This window comes from Lethenteron reissneri, chromosome 43, assembly GCF_015708825.2.
Source record: "Lethenteron reissneri isolate LAM-NWPU_2019-01 chromosome 43, ASM1570882v1, whole genome shotgun sequence".
Lineage (NCBI taxonomy): Eukaryota > Metazoa > Chordata > Hyperoartia > Petromyzontiformes > Petromyzontidae > Lethenteron > Lethenteron reissneri.
Window position 1 is genome coordinate 7,008,890 of NC_083821.1, and position 14,921 is coordinate 7,023,810.

General features: G+C 44.5%; 1 protein-coding gene across 5 annotated transcripts in view; it reads left to right on the top strand.

Moving 5' to 3' along the window:
- The window catches only part of LOC133353250 (phosphatidylinositol 3,4,5-trisphosphate-dependent Rac exchanger 2 protein-like), a 220,446-nt gene extending 209,091 nt beyond the window's left edge, over positions 1-11,355 (top strand). For 3 of the 5 annotated variants that reach the window (XM_061569342.1, XM_061569344.1, XM_061569345.1), the window contains exons 37-41: positions 98-164; positions 2,550-2,746; positions 5,869-5,971; positions 8,346-8,413; positions 10,599-11,355. In XM_061569342.1, coding sequence (XP_061425326.1) covers positions 98-164; positions 2,550-2,746; positions 5,869-5,971; positions 8,346-8,413; positions 10,599-10,638 — 475 coding nt within the window. In that variant the 3' untranslated portion in view covers positions 10,639-11,355. The remainder of the gene's footprint in view (positions 1-97; positions 165-2,549; positions 2,747-5,868; positions 5,972-8,345; positions 8,414-10,598) is intronic. The other 2 variants (XM_061569343.1, XM_061569347.1) reach the window with 1 other exon arrangement.
- The last annotated feature ends 3,566 nt before the right edge of the window (positions 11,356-14,921 follow it).

Below are 14,921 nucleotides of genomic sequence, written 5' to 3' on the forward strand. Positions count from 1 at the left end.
AATTTAAATTTTAAATCCGTAATATCATGTTACGCAATATCGTGGTGCTCTAAAAATATTTTGGCATTAGATATATATATATTTTTTTCTTCAACAGGACCTTCTATTTGGATATGTCAAAACTCCCGTCGAATTCATCCGCCAAGGTTGCTGCAGTTGACAAGGTACGTAACGGAGTAATAATAAGAATAATACTATCGCTACTAAGTGAAAAGTCATTCTCATCAAGCGGGCAGAAGTGGCATCTGCCCGCTTGATGAGAATGACAGTCGGTAGAGATGCAGGGCTGAGTTGAGTGGCGGATCGAGGGGGTAGTTCCAGGACGCTGGTTCTGTCGTCCGAGGAACAGTGGGCTAATCGACGAAACGCCGCTGAAGGGGGGTGCCCACTCGAGAAGCCGGTGAAGTCGCCACCCCGCCCAGCCCCAGTTAGGGGAGTTAGTCCCTTGAATGAGGAAGGATGAGTAGATATTTAAGTGCCGTCTGGCTCACAGAAGCCACAGGCAAGTGAGTAACTGTCAGGTGAGCCGGCAGCGATGATCCCGTCGTATTTCGGATATGGAATAGCGTAGATTTGAAGTTTTCGTGAATGCAAGGATTCATACTCTTAGGTTTTTTCGGTAAAGTCACGTAGGTAAAATGAATAAATAAAGATAAATTATAAAAGATAAATAAAAAAAATTGAAGAAATAATAGAAATAAAATAATAAATCATTATAAATCACGACGTTTCGGAGGCAACACAAGCTTCCACCTGAAGACGGAAGCTTGTGTTGCCTCGGAAACGTCGTGATTTATTATTTCAATAATTTATATATTATTATTTATTTATTTTCCTACGTGACTTTACCGAAAAAACCTAAGAGTATGGAATAGCGTGTTGATATTTAACTTATATGTTTGAGATGCTTCCGTGGTGTGCGATGGTTCGCAACGCTGAACTTGCGATCCAGAGTATGCCGCTCCATTTGATCTCTTGGCAAAGCGGTTGAAGCGACGAGCAAGTTTCTTAAAACCAGCCCCCCCACTGCCTCTGTCCACCCAGCAGCATAAAATAAGTTTATGGCACTTAGTCAATCAGCAGGTCGCGTATAGTGGGGTAAAGCGTGGGTACTTCTAACGCGTTTGGCGAGCATGGAAGAGTAGGCCTAAATACCCTCGAGGGGGGCTCTCTAGAGGCTACCGCGAGTGTAGGTTCTTTTTCCAGCAGTGGTGTGCGTAATCAATTGCAGTGCTGCGCCTTTGCCTTTGCAGCTCTACCATTCTTATGTAAACCACAGTAAGAAGGCACTGATGGTTAAAGATCGAAAATAAATAAAACTAAATCCTGTTCGTACAGTTTTTGTTTACCACTATGAATTTTATTTTTCGAAAAGCTGTTCAGTACCGAATTGCAAAGTTTATAAGTTCAAGGGAAATGTATATATTACGACAGCCATGTCGCGTTGGTTAATTTAATGCGGAATTACAGTTTACTATATACATTACATACTGTGCGCGTGTGTAAATATAACATTGAATCCCACCCATGTGTATATGTGCCTTTATAGTCGGGTTTCTGCATAATATAACGCGATACGCACTGTTGAAATGCAATGCAAATAATGAAAGAAATGCTATAGCTCAAACCCCTCAAATTCCACATGCTTCCACTCCAAGAAACACAAAGCCAGGAGCTATTTTGCCATCGCTGTCGTCATGAACTTTGTGTGGCTGCCTGTTATTCCTGGAGTCTCTTTTCCGGCCCCTTGGCTTCAGGCTGCCGGCTGCGCCGAGGCTGCAGAACGCAGCGTTGAGGAGAGAGAAGAGAGTGCGGGGGGGGGGGTAGTGGAGCGTGTTGATAATAATAATAAAAAAGGGATGAGGTTTCAGGGTAGGAGAATCGGCCTAATGGGGGGGGGGGGGGGGGGGGTAGCATAACGCTGAAGCTGAGCGTGAGCAGAGGGCTTCGAATTTCCAAACAAGTGTGGACGATTCTTTTGTTGAGACGATTGCCATATTTTTTTGTTTTTACCACTGCTGGAATATAATTGACTGCAGCTCAGCCAATGGGACTGCATGGCTCCCATTCATTGGGTCATGAGATCACGTACTGGCAACGGTCGACATGGGAAGGCAGAGGGGATGGGTGGGTGTAGGGGGTAATGGCCAGTCGTTAACAGCTCATGCCCTACAATAGTTTTGGCTTAATGGACGGCCAAGTTGTATGTGTGTATATGTGTGTGTTTGTATTGTGGGGAGCGGTATTGCGGTGGTTAGCGCTCCGCACTTTGAACCCGGCGTCGTGAGTTCGATTTCCCGCTCACAACCAACATTGGTGACACATCTAAATTAGTCCTGGGCTTTTCTGAGGTCAACTCAGCCTTGAATGAGTACCCCCCGTGTGATATGTAATCATGACCACTGGGAAAACAGCGATGATGAGAATTGATAATGGCCAGACACGACCCTCGTTTACCATGCCGCCCTTAATAGGCACTCGCTAGCAGCACTTGCACCGATGAACTGCAAGACTAAATGATCCGTGTCTTTCGCCGTTTGCTCCTCCAGTTGTTGAGGCCGTTCAGCGCCCTGGATGAGCTGATTCGCTTGATGGAGGGGCTGCTCGCCCCCTGGAGGAGCTCCACCGTGGAGCCCAGCATCTCCCCCTCGTGCAGCTCCGGCGTGGGGCTGCTCCCTATCGCAGCAGAGGTCTGCGACCGCCTGGGCGCGTGCCACGTGCTCATCTGCAACAGCGGCGTGCACAGGTGTGGAGAGCGGCAGAGGGCTCCGCGCGCCGTGCGCGTGCGTCCCGTTCGACTGCAATTTCCCTTGCGTGTGTAGTCCATGGGCCACAGCAGAAACGTCGACGCAGTACCTTGGTGTACAGTCCGCTCTCCTGTAACGCGTGGTTTTAACAATGCGAATTGAATATAGCAAGATGAATGTATTCGGGAGCACGTTTTTGTTCCAACGTGGACGCGAATGTGATACAACGCGATCGAGTGGACAGAACCACGTCGCGCGAGGAGGAATAAGCGGTCGTACGGCCGCTTCGGCATAGCAGCGTCGCACAAGGCACTGGGATGCTGCTGGATGCTTCTAGATGCTACCCACGTGCCTCCCTATTTGTTCAGCCTGCGTACGCATCTCACGTGTTATCGTGGACTGTGCTTAACACAATATTATATATTATTTATTATCACTAGATTTCGATTTAAAGCTTTCGTGACTGCAGGGATTCATCTTCTTGGTTCTTTCGGTAAAGTCACGTAGAAGGAAAAGAATAAAATAATAAAAATAAAACATAATTAAATTATTCTCACGATGTTTCGGCCACAACGCAAGCAGCCGTCTTCAGGTGGAGAACAGGTCTGTCGAGAAGGCAGAGTCTGCCTTATCGACAGACCTGTTCTTTACCGAAAGAACCAAGAAGATGTATCACTAGATTGTTCCTAAACGCGGTATTCTTCAGGAATGCAACAACTGCCGCGTTAAATGAGAACAGGCTGTACCACCTGAGGTCGTCTGGCCTGCGTGGAAGAGTAGGCCAACAATGCCCTGTGAAGGTGGCGCTCTGGAGGTCCCTCTAGTGCATGCCCTTATGCCAGCAGTGGCATGAGCAAGCCATAGCAGGACTGCGTTTTAACAAAAGCATCTTCAGTGATACCGATTTATTGAAAATGTATACGTCCTCCACCTCCATTATATTCCGGTTGTGTTATCGACATCATGTTGTAAAATTAAGTCATATCTACTTGGAACTTTCACAGCTAGCGGCGTATCACCCTGTGTCGGACAATGAACCCGCAAGGACGGACCTATATCGTAGTTGTAGTACAATTGGTTGGAAAACACAGGTTTGTAACTAAACTCATGAAACTTTAAATTTCATGAGGTAAGGCCCACTGAGCTATATAGCTCATTTTCAGAAGCGACCTTGCCACAAATGATAGCTCAACGAAGCGGCTTATAATGTGGACATTTATAGCAGCCACATACTCAAAAATGCATGTTTGGAGGGAAAAACCAGAGGGCCCGGAAAAAAAATCCACGTGATCACAGGGAGAACACACAACTTCAAATATACAGGCATCTTCAGGATCAGGATCGAACCCACGACCTCCTGCATACCAAGCGAGGTAGTTAATATCTCACCACCGTGGCTCGCCATTTTTAAATCCTTTATATTAAGTTCACTTGCTTGCTTGCGCGCTTACGACCGTGCAAATCTTTTTTCGGTCGTTTTTTAACCCACTTCCCGTGATCCAATCGAGCTGACATTTTGCACACAGACTCGTTGTGTGTGATAAAAATGAAACTCTTACTCAAGAAAAACAGAAATGAATAATAAAATAAAACCGATGCCACGCATATAAAGGATTTATAGTGAAAAACTTTGTTCTTACGGGTTAATTTTTTAAACTCTGACCGCCACACCCATTTGTTGCCCATTCATCGCGCGTCGCCACTGTTGAGAGCACCGCTATCTCAACGTCTTTAGAGGCACGCTAATGACATGATGGTCAGCGCTGTCCGTGGGGAGCGGGCGGCGGGGTCACCCACCACTCTCTCTCGCACGCCCCGCTAAATCCATCAGCGCTCGACAGAGGCGCTCTCAAAAGTACACGTTTGTCTTCGGTCAATAATTAATGCGATACACTGGAGTGTATCGCTTGTCTTTATTTTTTTTTCTCATGATCGTTTAGCGGGACGGCGCTTTATCGCCGATCAATGACTGTAATTCTAGCCGCTGCCGTCGCGGCGGTGGCGAAGCGCTCGTTTCATCCAAATGGGATTCACGCGAAAGTCAGCCGCCCGCCCGCTCGTTCGCAGGCGTGCGCACGAGTGGGCGGGCGGGCGAGCCGGGAGCCGTTCCGAAACAGCGGCAGCAGCGCTCTGCGGTCCTCTTGAGCTGTTCCAACGGCAATGTTGGACTGTGCCACAACTGCCGGTCGCGCACGCTCTGCGACGTTACAGCCGTTGCCGCACACACCGTTTGCCCATACTGCCACCGCTGAAAAGACAACAAAGCAAATGCCTCCTTGACAGATTGGTCTTTCCACGTAACAATTTTTTTTTTGTTTACGCAGCCCATCACAGCAACCACACGCCCCTTTCTGGGAGTGGTTTATTGGGAAAATCAGGAGATCGCTAAAATGTTGTGCATCTTATGGCACCGTAACACCTCACCATGGCTACCTTGCTTGAATTGATCACCTGACCTCCAAGATCATTTGTGGTAAAAGCCTCTCAAAACAACAATATGGCGTAAGCCATTTTTCTTCATGAAATGTACAGTTCAGCAGAGTATTATTTTAGTGGACTGAATTACAGAAGAACACAATGAATACATTTCGGCTCTGCCACATGAGCCTCGTGGCAGATACCCATGCAGTGCATGGCAGTGACCACACCAAAGCTGTGTGTTTTGCAAGAGGCACTATATTGTCACCGATGCTGTAGCCATGCAATAGCCATGCAATGGCCGTGTCCAGAGCTTAATTTCTCACCCAATAGTTTCCAGAACGCTGCTAGGCTGCCTTGGAGTAGGCATCATCAGCATAAGGCCCTATAAATCCTATGAACAGGTTTATGAAAATCAGATTCAATATAAGGCGAGATGAATGTGGCATCAGCGGCAGAACCAGGAGTGCGATTAGTTATTTTATTAATATTGGTGTTTTATATTGATATCTAGTAGAGAAGATACGTTGATATTTCAAGATGCCCCCCCCCCCCTGCACCACCCCTCCCCGGTTAATTTTCTCGGCCCGCCTTGTGTGTGTCGCGCCAAAAAACAATTCCTGGAAGAGCGTTTTTGCAGAACCCCCCACTGGCTCAAAAACGAAGCGCCGGTCCCACGTTGCTCTCCGTTCCGTGTGCGCAGGTGCACCCTGCAGGTGACTCTGGAGCAGGTGGCGTGGCTCACGAGGTGTCACGGGCTGCCCCCGCGCACCATGATGCAGGCGACCGACGTCATGAGAAAGCAGGTAGAGATATACCCCCCTACCCCCCATGCACATACGCGACGCGCTAATATCACGGGCGTTTGGCGCACCTGCCTTTCACTCGCCGAGCAAAGCAAATCGACGACCCAAAGGCAATTTCGATTTAAAGCTTTCGTGACTGCAGGGATTCATCTTCTTGGTTCTTTCGGTAAAGTCACGTAGAAGGGAAGTAATAAAATAATACAAATAAAACATAATAAAATAATTCTCACGACGTTTCAGCCACAACGCAAGACGCTGTCGCCTCGACAGACCTGGTTTTCACCTGAGGACGGCTGCTTGCTTTGTGGCCGAAACGTCGTGAGAATTATTTTATTATGTTTTATTTTTATAATTGTATTACTTCCCTTCTACGTGACTTTACCGAAAGAACCAAGAAGATGGACCCAAAGGCAGTGGGCCGTACTCAAACACGCGCGAAACATTGCACGGTAGATACGGCCAACCTCCCAACACCCGTGGAAAATGCACGTTGAGTATGCATGTTTTACTTCTTTCGGATCGTACGTAGCCAACCGTGCTAATCGGAGGTGCGGGGGAAGGACAACGAACTAAACAATGAGAGATGGTTCGCGTTGAGACTGCGGACACACGGAACCAAATCCGTGGAGCACATCGTCTGACGCTCCCCCCGCTCCCATCGTTCACGGACAACATCACAAGCATTTACGTCTGCACCACCACCACTGCAGCCACCATGCAAACTCGACAACCTCCACATTGTAGCAAAGAACTGTTGCTGAAAACTCGCTGCCCCACAACCCCCACCAAACCAAAGTGAGCATAAAATGGGCATTCGTGGAAATGCGATATGGCAGGAGCATGTCGATAGATTGGTTATGTACAAATACAGGCAGATCTCGCTGAACGCAGGGGTTACGTTCCTGGAAAAATCAGTGTTGGGCAAAACCACGTTCGACAAAATAATACCTTGTGCAAAAATATGGTTGTGTTCCCGGGTCTGAAATGATCACCCACTCCCTCTTTGTTTAACCAATTCTACATGGTTCCCCCCCCCCCCCGATGTTATTGTACTCAAGGATGCTGAGTTGAATTTCGATTTAAAGCTTTCGTGACTGCAGGGATTCATCTTCTTGGTTCTTTCGGTAAAGTCATTCAGACGCTGTCTTCCCGTTAAGACCTGTTCTTCACCTGACGACGGCTGCTTGCGTTGTGGCCGAAACGTCGTGAGAATTATTTTATTATGTTTTATTTTTATTATTTTATTATTTCCCTTCTACGTGACTTTACTGAAAGAACCAAGAATATGAATCCCTGCAGTCACGAAAGCTTTAAATCGAAATTGTGTGGGTGTGTTTTCACTCTTTGAATTTCGCCTCAACACAAAACCCGCATATCCATTGCATGCGGCCATGTGAACGTATGCCATGTGTTGTTGTGCGTAAACGGGGGCGAGAATCTTAGAAGCGTCAAACCGTGTACAGCCGAAACATGCGTTCGATAAAGCCGTGTTGGGCAAGGCTTTCCCGTACTATTGAATTCCCACCATTGTTTTTCATCATGTGGTACTTGTATTTACAAGCCTTGAATTGTGATTTGGATGATAACGTCAGTGGTCTTCTTGGACATGAAACTTTTATATGCTTCACTCCACGATTCATCTCCTCATTTCATCAAGGCCTGGCCATTGGATTAATTTGTTGATCGGGGTTGCGATATGTCTCTATACATATTTAAACAACAACAAAAAATGCAGATGATTAGAATAAGTAGAGCACATTAATGTTATAATAGGGGTTTTTCCCCTTTTTTCTGGCAACAAAACTGAAACCTTTTTACAAGGATTCATATCTGCATTAATCACAATACTTGCAGTCAAAATGCAAACAAAAACACTATCTTCTTGGTTCTTTCGGTAAAGTCACGTAGAAGGGAAGCAATAAAATAATAAAAATAAAACATAATAAAATAAAATAATTTATTATGTTTTATTTTTATTATTTTATTGCTTCCCTTCTACGTGACTTTACCGAAAGAACCAAGAAGATGGATCCCTGCAGTCACGAAAGATTTAAATCGAAAAACACACCATAATTATATATGCATTGTTCTTGAAACTGATTGGTCCACACCAAGGGACGGCTTTCTTTTGAGCCTCGACCAATGAATGTTAAAGGACACATGAATGTTATCAGTTTACTCCGATAATGGAGAAACAAAATCGGCTCCTTGTATCTGTTTGGCTGACCTGATATGGTTTGTTGGTATGAACTCACACACTCGTAACCAGAAGCCCTGCTACTCTCACACCTGCACTAGAAGCCAGTCATATGCTTGTGCATGTTGCAGAGTGTGCGTTGTGAATGTATCCTTTGCTTGCTGGTGCTGTTTACAGGGTGCAAGAGTCCAGAACACCGGGAAAAACCTGGGAGTGCGCGACCGAACGCCGCTGTCTGTGCCACGGTGAGTGCCCATTGGCTGTCTCAAGGCTCCATTCGAGCGCCAGCGCCTTCTAGAAGTCACTATGAATGCAAATTTCCTTTGTTACAATACAACCACGATTTATTGCATCATGTTGAACTTCTTTTGTACCGTACGTAGCCAACCGTGATAATCGGAGGTGCGGGAGAAGGACAATAAACTAAACACAAAAAGTAGATCCAAAGAATTGAGTTTTAAATTTACATTTAAAAGTAGATAGTTCCAGTGGCTTCCTAACATCGGACAGAAGAGCATTCCAGACGGCCGCAGAAGCGCATCTGTGAAAGTACGCGATGCAGTGACCGTCTTTGTTCGACGGTTAGCCAAAAACCGCTGCGAGGGTTACATTTGTCTAAAAGTTGTTTATTAATTTATAACAGTGGCTGAGCATAGGCCCCAAGGCCCTGAACGTCAATCAGAAAATCGACAAAAGGAGCAGCACTGTTATACTTGTAATCGATAAGAGTGAACACTTTTGTTGAATTGAGCAACGTTCTAAGAAGCTGGGAAAAGAGATGATGGCGGGGAAATTCTCAAGTCGAGCAGCGCAAGGGAAGAATCGGAGGGAGAAATGCTGTGACCCGCAGTGCGATGGTTGAACACGGTGCGATGGTTGAACACGGTGTGTGGGGAGAGGCCCAGAAAAGCCTTCAGAGGCAAGAAGTGACACGCTGGATGGGTCTAGGATGGCAGCAACCTGAAATAAATTTCGATTTAAAGCTTTCGTGACTGCAGGGATTCATCTTCTTGGTTCTTTCGGTAAAGTCACGTAGAAGGGAAATAATAAAATAATAAAAATGAAACATGATAAAATACAATTCTCACGACGTTTCGGCCACAATGCAAGCAGAACAGGTCTGTCACTGTCTTTCCGACAGACCTGTTCACCTGAGGACGGCTCCTTGCGTTGTGGCCGAAACGTCGTGAGAATTGTATTTTATTATGTTTTATTTTTATTATTTCCCTTCTACGTGACTTTACCGAAAGAACAAGAAGATGAACCTGAAATAAGTTATACAGGGCGGTCCAGATGTCTTGTGACCATCAATTCATTGGCCCCGAATTTTTTTTTCACTTACATATTCACGTGGTTATCTAAATAAACCTTTCTTTAAAAATTTCGTTCTATAGAATTAAATGGACCACCCTGTACATTGGCAATATAATTGCTCCACTCATATTTCCTCTTTTGACATCTTATAGAGCAGGAATTTTCACGTAAATCTATATATATTTCATGTTTGACAAAGCTTGTTCTTACGAGTTTAGTTAATCGTGAATGAATGTGTTTGTTTTTATAGCTATGCTGTATGCCAGTGCTGTCAGTGCTTTTTAAATCCAACCAAGCTGAACTAGGACTGCGGAGCGAGCTTTGGCGTCGTTCGCGGATAGTTTCCGTGATGTTAATACGCCGTGAATATCGCGCTGTACAAATCGTCAATCCGGGGTCTCAAGACTCTCCATTTCATGACAACGGTCACGTTTGGGATGCTTGGTCACTTCCATTAACAGCCGTGCTCAGACAAACACCGTCAATAAATATGGAATGATAAAAAAAAACTCGTCATTCTGCTTTATACTGGCCACCACCGATAGGTCCTCCAAGTTGTCATCTCGTGCGCCTGTACAATGCTCCTTTACCAACACGCCTGAAAGCTGTGCTTGAAGCAGAAATACACCACCATGCAAATTACACACGCCTCAACATCCATTGCCTTCGAGATCGATTGCTGGTTTGTCTTAAATGGCCCGGTAGCTCAGCGGGAGAGAAATTTTAATTCTGCGAGTTCAAATCCCAATTGGGGATTGACTCGACCCATCATTCTTACCGGGGTCGATACAAATTAGTACCAAACTACGATGGGGCGGGAGTGGGGGGGTAGTCAAGTGGTTGTGTCCGATGGATCGACGCAACTGCAATAGGAATGTGGAATTTCCACCACTGGCTCAGGACTGTTAACAGATGAGCAACTTCCTTAATGCTCACTTGAGCCGGAAATCACTTTGAATGTTTGACTTGATATCTGAATACATGCAGAGCATTATCTTGGGATTTATTTTATTTTCTACCTACGTGACTTTACCAGAAAGAACCAAAGAGTATGGATTCCTGCAGTCACGAAAGCTTCAAATCAAGAAATTATCTGACTCGTTTCTCTCTTTGCAGGTTGTACAAGCTGTGCCTTCCTGGATCTGACACGGACTGAAATAGCAGGTCAACAAAAAGCCTTAAAAAAAACTAGCAGTGCAGCATCGTAGCATTACAATTGTGCGTTTTTTTTATTTACAAAATCCAGTAATTGCAACTTATCGTTAAGATGTATTGTCGAAACATGTTATTGGTCATAAAGCAGGTACGTACAAATAAACTGTTAACGTGTTTTGAAATCTAATTACTGTGCTGTAGAGGTTAGCATTGCACAGATGGTATTTAGTGGAAAGATGAACTTTTACATTCTCTGTGTGCTCCGGTTGTTTCATAATGTAAAATGTTACTGCTATTTATTAATTCCAAACCAGTATTTTTTGTTTGCATAATCGTATTGTGTTCAATGTTGTTTATATTTCTCCCCGAAGGAACAAATGTTTACTGCACATGCAATGATTAAACGATCATACTTTAATAGGTTTTTATTAACATGTCAGGGTTTGTGTCATTTTCTGTATATTGTACAATTTTACAAATGTGTAAAGAAAAACTGCCTTATTCACCAAATCTGTGTCGTGGTGTTTATTGTGTTGTACATGACTCTCAATACGGCAATACTTTCATAGATGCTTGCCTATGGACAGCCTTACTGTGTGAAGACTTTTTTAAAGCAAAGTGCTGAAATCTGGCCATGTCCTCCTTCAGTATTTGCATGTGGGAGAATACCAGAGAACTTGGAGAATACAAACACATGAGGGTATAATACTCACATGCTGCAGACAGCTGAAATACTATACAGTATTTACATCTTGACTTAAAGCTTTCGTGACTGCAGGAATTCATATTCTTTGGGTCTTTCGGTAAAGCCACGTAGATAGAAAAATAAAAAAATGAAAATATCACGTTTCGATCGCAAGATCCAGGTTCGATTTCAACACAGTACATACAATTCGTGACTTGATCCCGTCTGTGAAGGATGTGATCCCTGACATGCAATACCCCGGTGTCTACAAACTAAGCTGTGTTTGCGGCAGTACCATAGTTATATTGGGGAAACTAAGCGACATGTCTCGGACCGTGTTCGTGAACAGAAGGCAGATCTGAAACACGGTAGGATCAATACCGTGGCTGATCATAGTTTTAACGCTGTGGGCACACACGAAATTGATTTTGCCAAGACGAAGGTACTCTACAACCCACTGGCGATCAGCAAAGATTCGTTCATGAAGCCATCCAGATATATAGACAGACACAATTTCAACCGAGAAGATGGGTACAAGCTGAGCAATCATTGGAAGGACGTTATTCACCAGGTGAAGTCATAACCGGCTGTGATGTTTCCATCCTACCTACCGATGTTAGTTATTTTCCACTCTCTGAGTTACATTACCAGGTTAAATGTCTTTACATTAACAGGATAAATGTCTCAATAAGCCCATTCACCGTTAAATTTCGATTTAAAGCTTTCGTGACTGCAGGGATTCATCTTTTTGGTTCTTTCGGTAAAGTCACGTAGAAGGGAAATAATAATGTTTTATTTTTATTATTTTATTTCCCTTCTACGTGACTTTACCGAAAGAACCAAGAAGACATTCACCGTTGCTCATTTTCCTCGATGTGGCGGTGGTTTTCGTTTTTTTTTCTTACATTCACTAATCTCTCTCAATACAATGACCATCTCCACAGCTTCGTCGTCGTGGAGGTAGCTCAGCTCTCGGATCTTACATTGACATGCAAATTTAATCTCTAGCCCTGCCCACTGCACTTATGACCCTTGGGCGACACCCATCTCAAACCTTGATAACATCCTGTCTCAGCAGCTCTCACGCTATATTTTTTCACCTGATGACGATTGCTTGTATTGCGATCAAAACGTCGTGGTATTTTTATTATGATTTTTCTATCTACGTGGCTTTACCGAAAGACCCACAGAATACTATACTTACATGGCGTGCATTTGTAGAACATTAACACTCTGCATTTATAAAAACATTCCCAATACAGTTGAGCAATATTTTTTTTATTCGCCACAAGTCATTTCCTACAGTGGGCCAATGTAAACATAAACGAGCGGACATGTTGGTAAATAAAAAAAATTGCAAAATTTAGGTGTGCTACATATAAATCCAAGCTTATCACTATTCCCTTTGCTGATTATTATAGACACTACAAAAACATCATGTTATAAGTCGCAATCAATTACAAACACCACATCCCTATCACTACCGTAACCATCACGTACCCAAACACTTGTTTGCATAGCTTCATCAATTACACTTTTAAGGAGTGCGTTAGAAAATGGAGTACCTGGCGATATACCACACATAGGAATGAAGGGGGACAGCACTTAAAGGCTGGGACAGATTGATTCACAGATGGACTTGCCCTACTACTCAGAGTTTAGAAAAGATGGACGTGTTTCTTGCTTCGCACCAAAGGTGTGGTTTTCATCGGTCCTCCAATGGTAATAACCTTTGTGTATATTGGTGCTTTACACAAAAGCACCGTTTACTACACTTTATTGCAATTGTTTTCTGACAGTTCGGTCTGTCCCTTGGACGGTGCTTGAATTTAGTTTGGCTCTCGATATGCTGCCGCCCCTCTCACAGCTCGGTGGGTTTGGCCTAGTCATAAATCTATCTTCTCCCCACCACCTCTTGCCTCCTAAGTGCTCGATCACTGGATATGCACCACCATTCCCAGGATGGCGTCACAGCGTGGAGGCGTTTCACCCAGTCGAAGCTACTTTCAAATCGTCATCACATTCCACTCATGAGTGCTGACGAAATACAACCCGAACGCGCAGTGTATTCTATCTCCTGGAATCCCAGGTGACATGGAGTGTCCACAGCAATCATCCCAGCACATCATCTACCCCTGCGATTTTCACCGACAGGGACTTGTTTGAACCCCTTTTGGACCAGTTTTCCACATTTTGCCAATCACCTCGTGTACCAGGTGTAATTTGGCAAGTGAGTTTTGGTAACAGCACATGGCAGCAGTGATGAATTTAAAATGCACTGGATCATAGGCAGTCGTGCATAAGCTTAACTTCTTTAACAAGCTGCTATGCTTCCCCTTGTCATTGTTCTCCATGCACATGAAGAGGCAATGGATTAATGCACACACCTGCGGTATGATCAACATCAAGCGCTGCAACATACTGTACAGCACAACTGCTACGTGAGAACCCGTGCTTTCACCTCTGAACGCTTATAGGGCCTCAGTCTTTGACCTCAACATGCCATTATTATTTTTTTACTTACAATCGTCAGATGTGCGCAGTGCGTAGTGGCATTTCGCATTCGACTGGAAATTGGCCAAACGTGGAAAGGAAAAATTGAGGACCGAGACGTTTGAGAAACCCTGCCTTAATCCAAGGGGTTCAATCGCGTACAGCAGCAGCAGCAGAAACAGCAGGATCTCCTGCCACACACGACAAAGATAAACAAAGATCCCCAGTATAGGCTGAACAGGCTGTTGGGGCGAGTGCTGTTCGCGAGCACCTATGAAGGCCGGCACGGCACACGGAAGGATAGGTGGCCAACACCACGCCCGACCGCCTTTGTCTCCTTAATGTCAATATTTTTACACATCGCACCAGGTACTCATTTGTGGCCGAGTCGACCTGGGGGAGGCCCATGACCGGTTCAGATAATCGTCACTGCTGTTGACCATGAGCGGGAATCTAACTCGGGTCGCCAGGTTCGTAGCACAGCGCACAAACCACTACACTACCGCTCCGTACTATGTACACGCACACGCAATGATTGGGTCGACGCATCAAGGCACAACAATTGATTAAATTACAATATTAAACAAATGCGTCACCTTGTGCGCGTATGACCGGAGTGTATCACGTTTGATTTGGGTTGCAAGTCGCCCGATGTTTTTTCGCCATAAGGATGAGGCATCAAAATATTTGTGGGCGAAAGCAATATTTGTTCCCTTACATTTTTTTTTTAAAGGCACATAAATAGGCAAGCAATTGCTAAATTGGTCGTCATAATTGCACTTATTTTGTAACATGTAACTCCACTGGAACTGTGCAGTTGCCTTAACCGTTTACATACGTGTAAACTATTTTGTGATCTCGGTAACTTGACTGGCTACATTTCGATTTAAAGCTTTCGTGACTGCAGGGATTCATCTTCTTGGTTCTTTCGGTAAAGTCACGTAGAAGGGAAATAATAAAATAATAAAAATAAAACATAATAAAATAATTTTCACGACGTTTCGGCCACAACGCAAGCAGCCGTCCTCAGGTGAAGAACAGGACGGCTGCTTGCGTTGTGGCCGAAACGTCGTGAGAATTATTTTACGTTTAATTTTTATTATTTT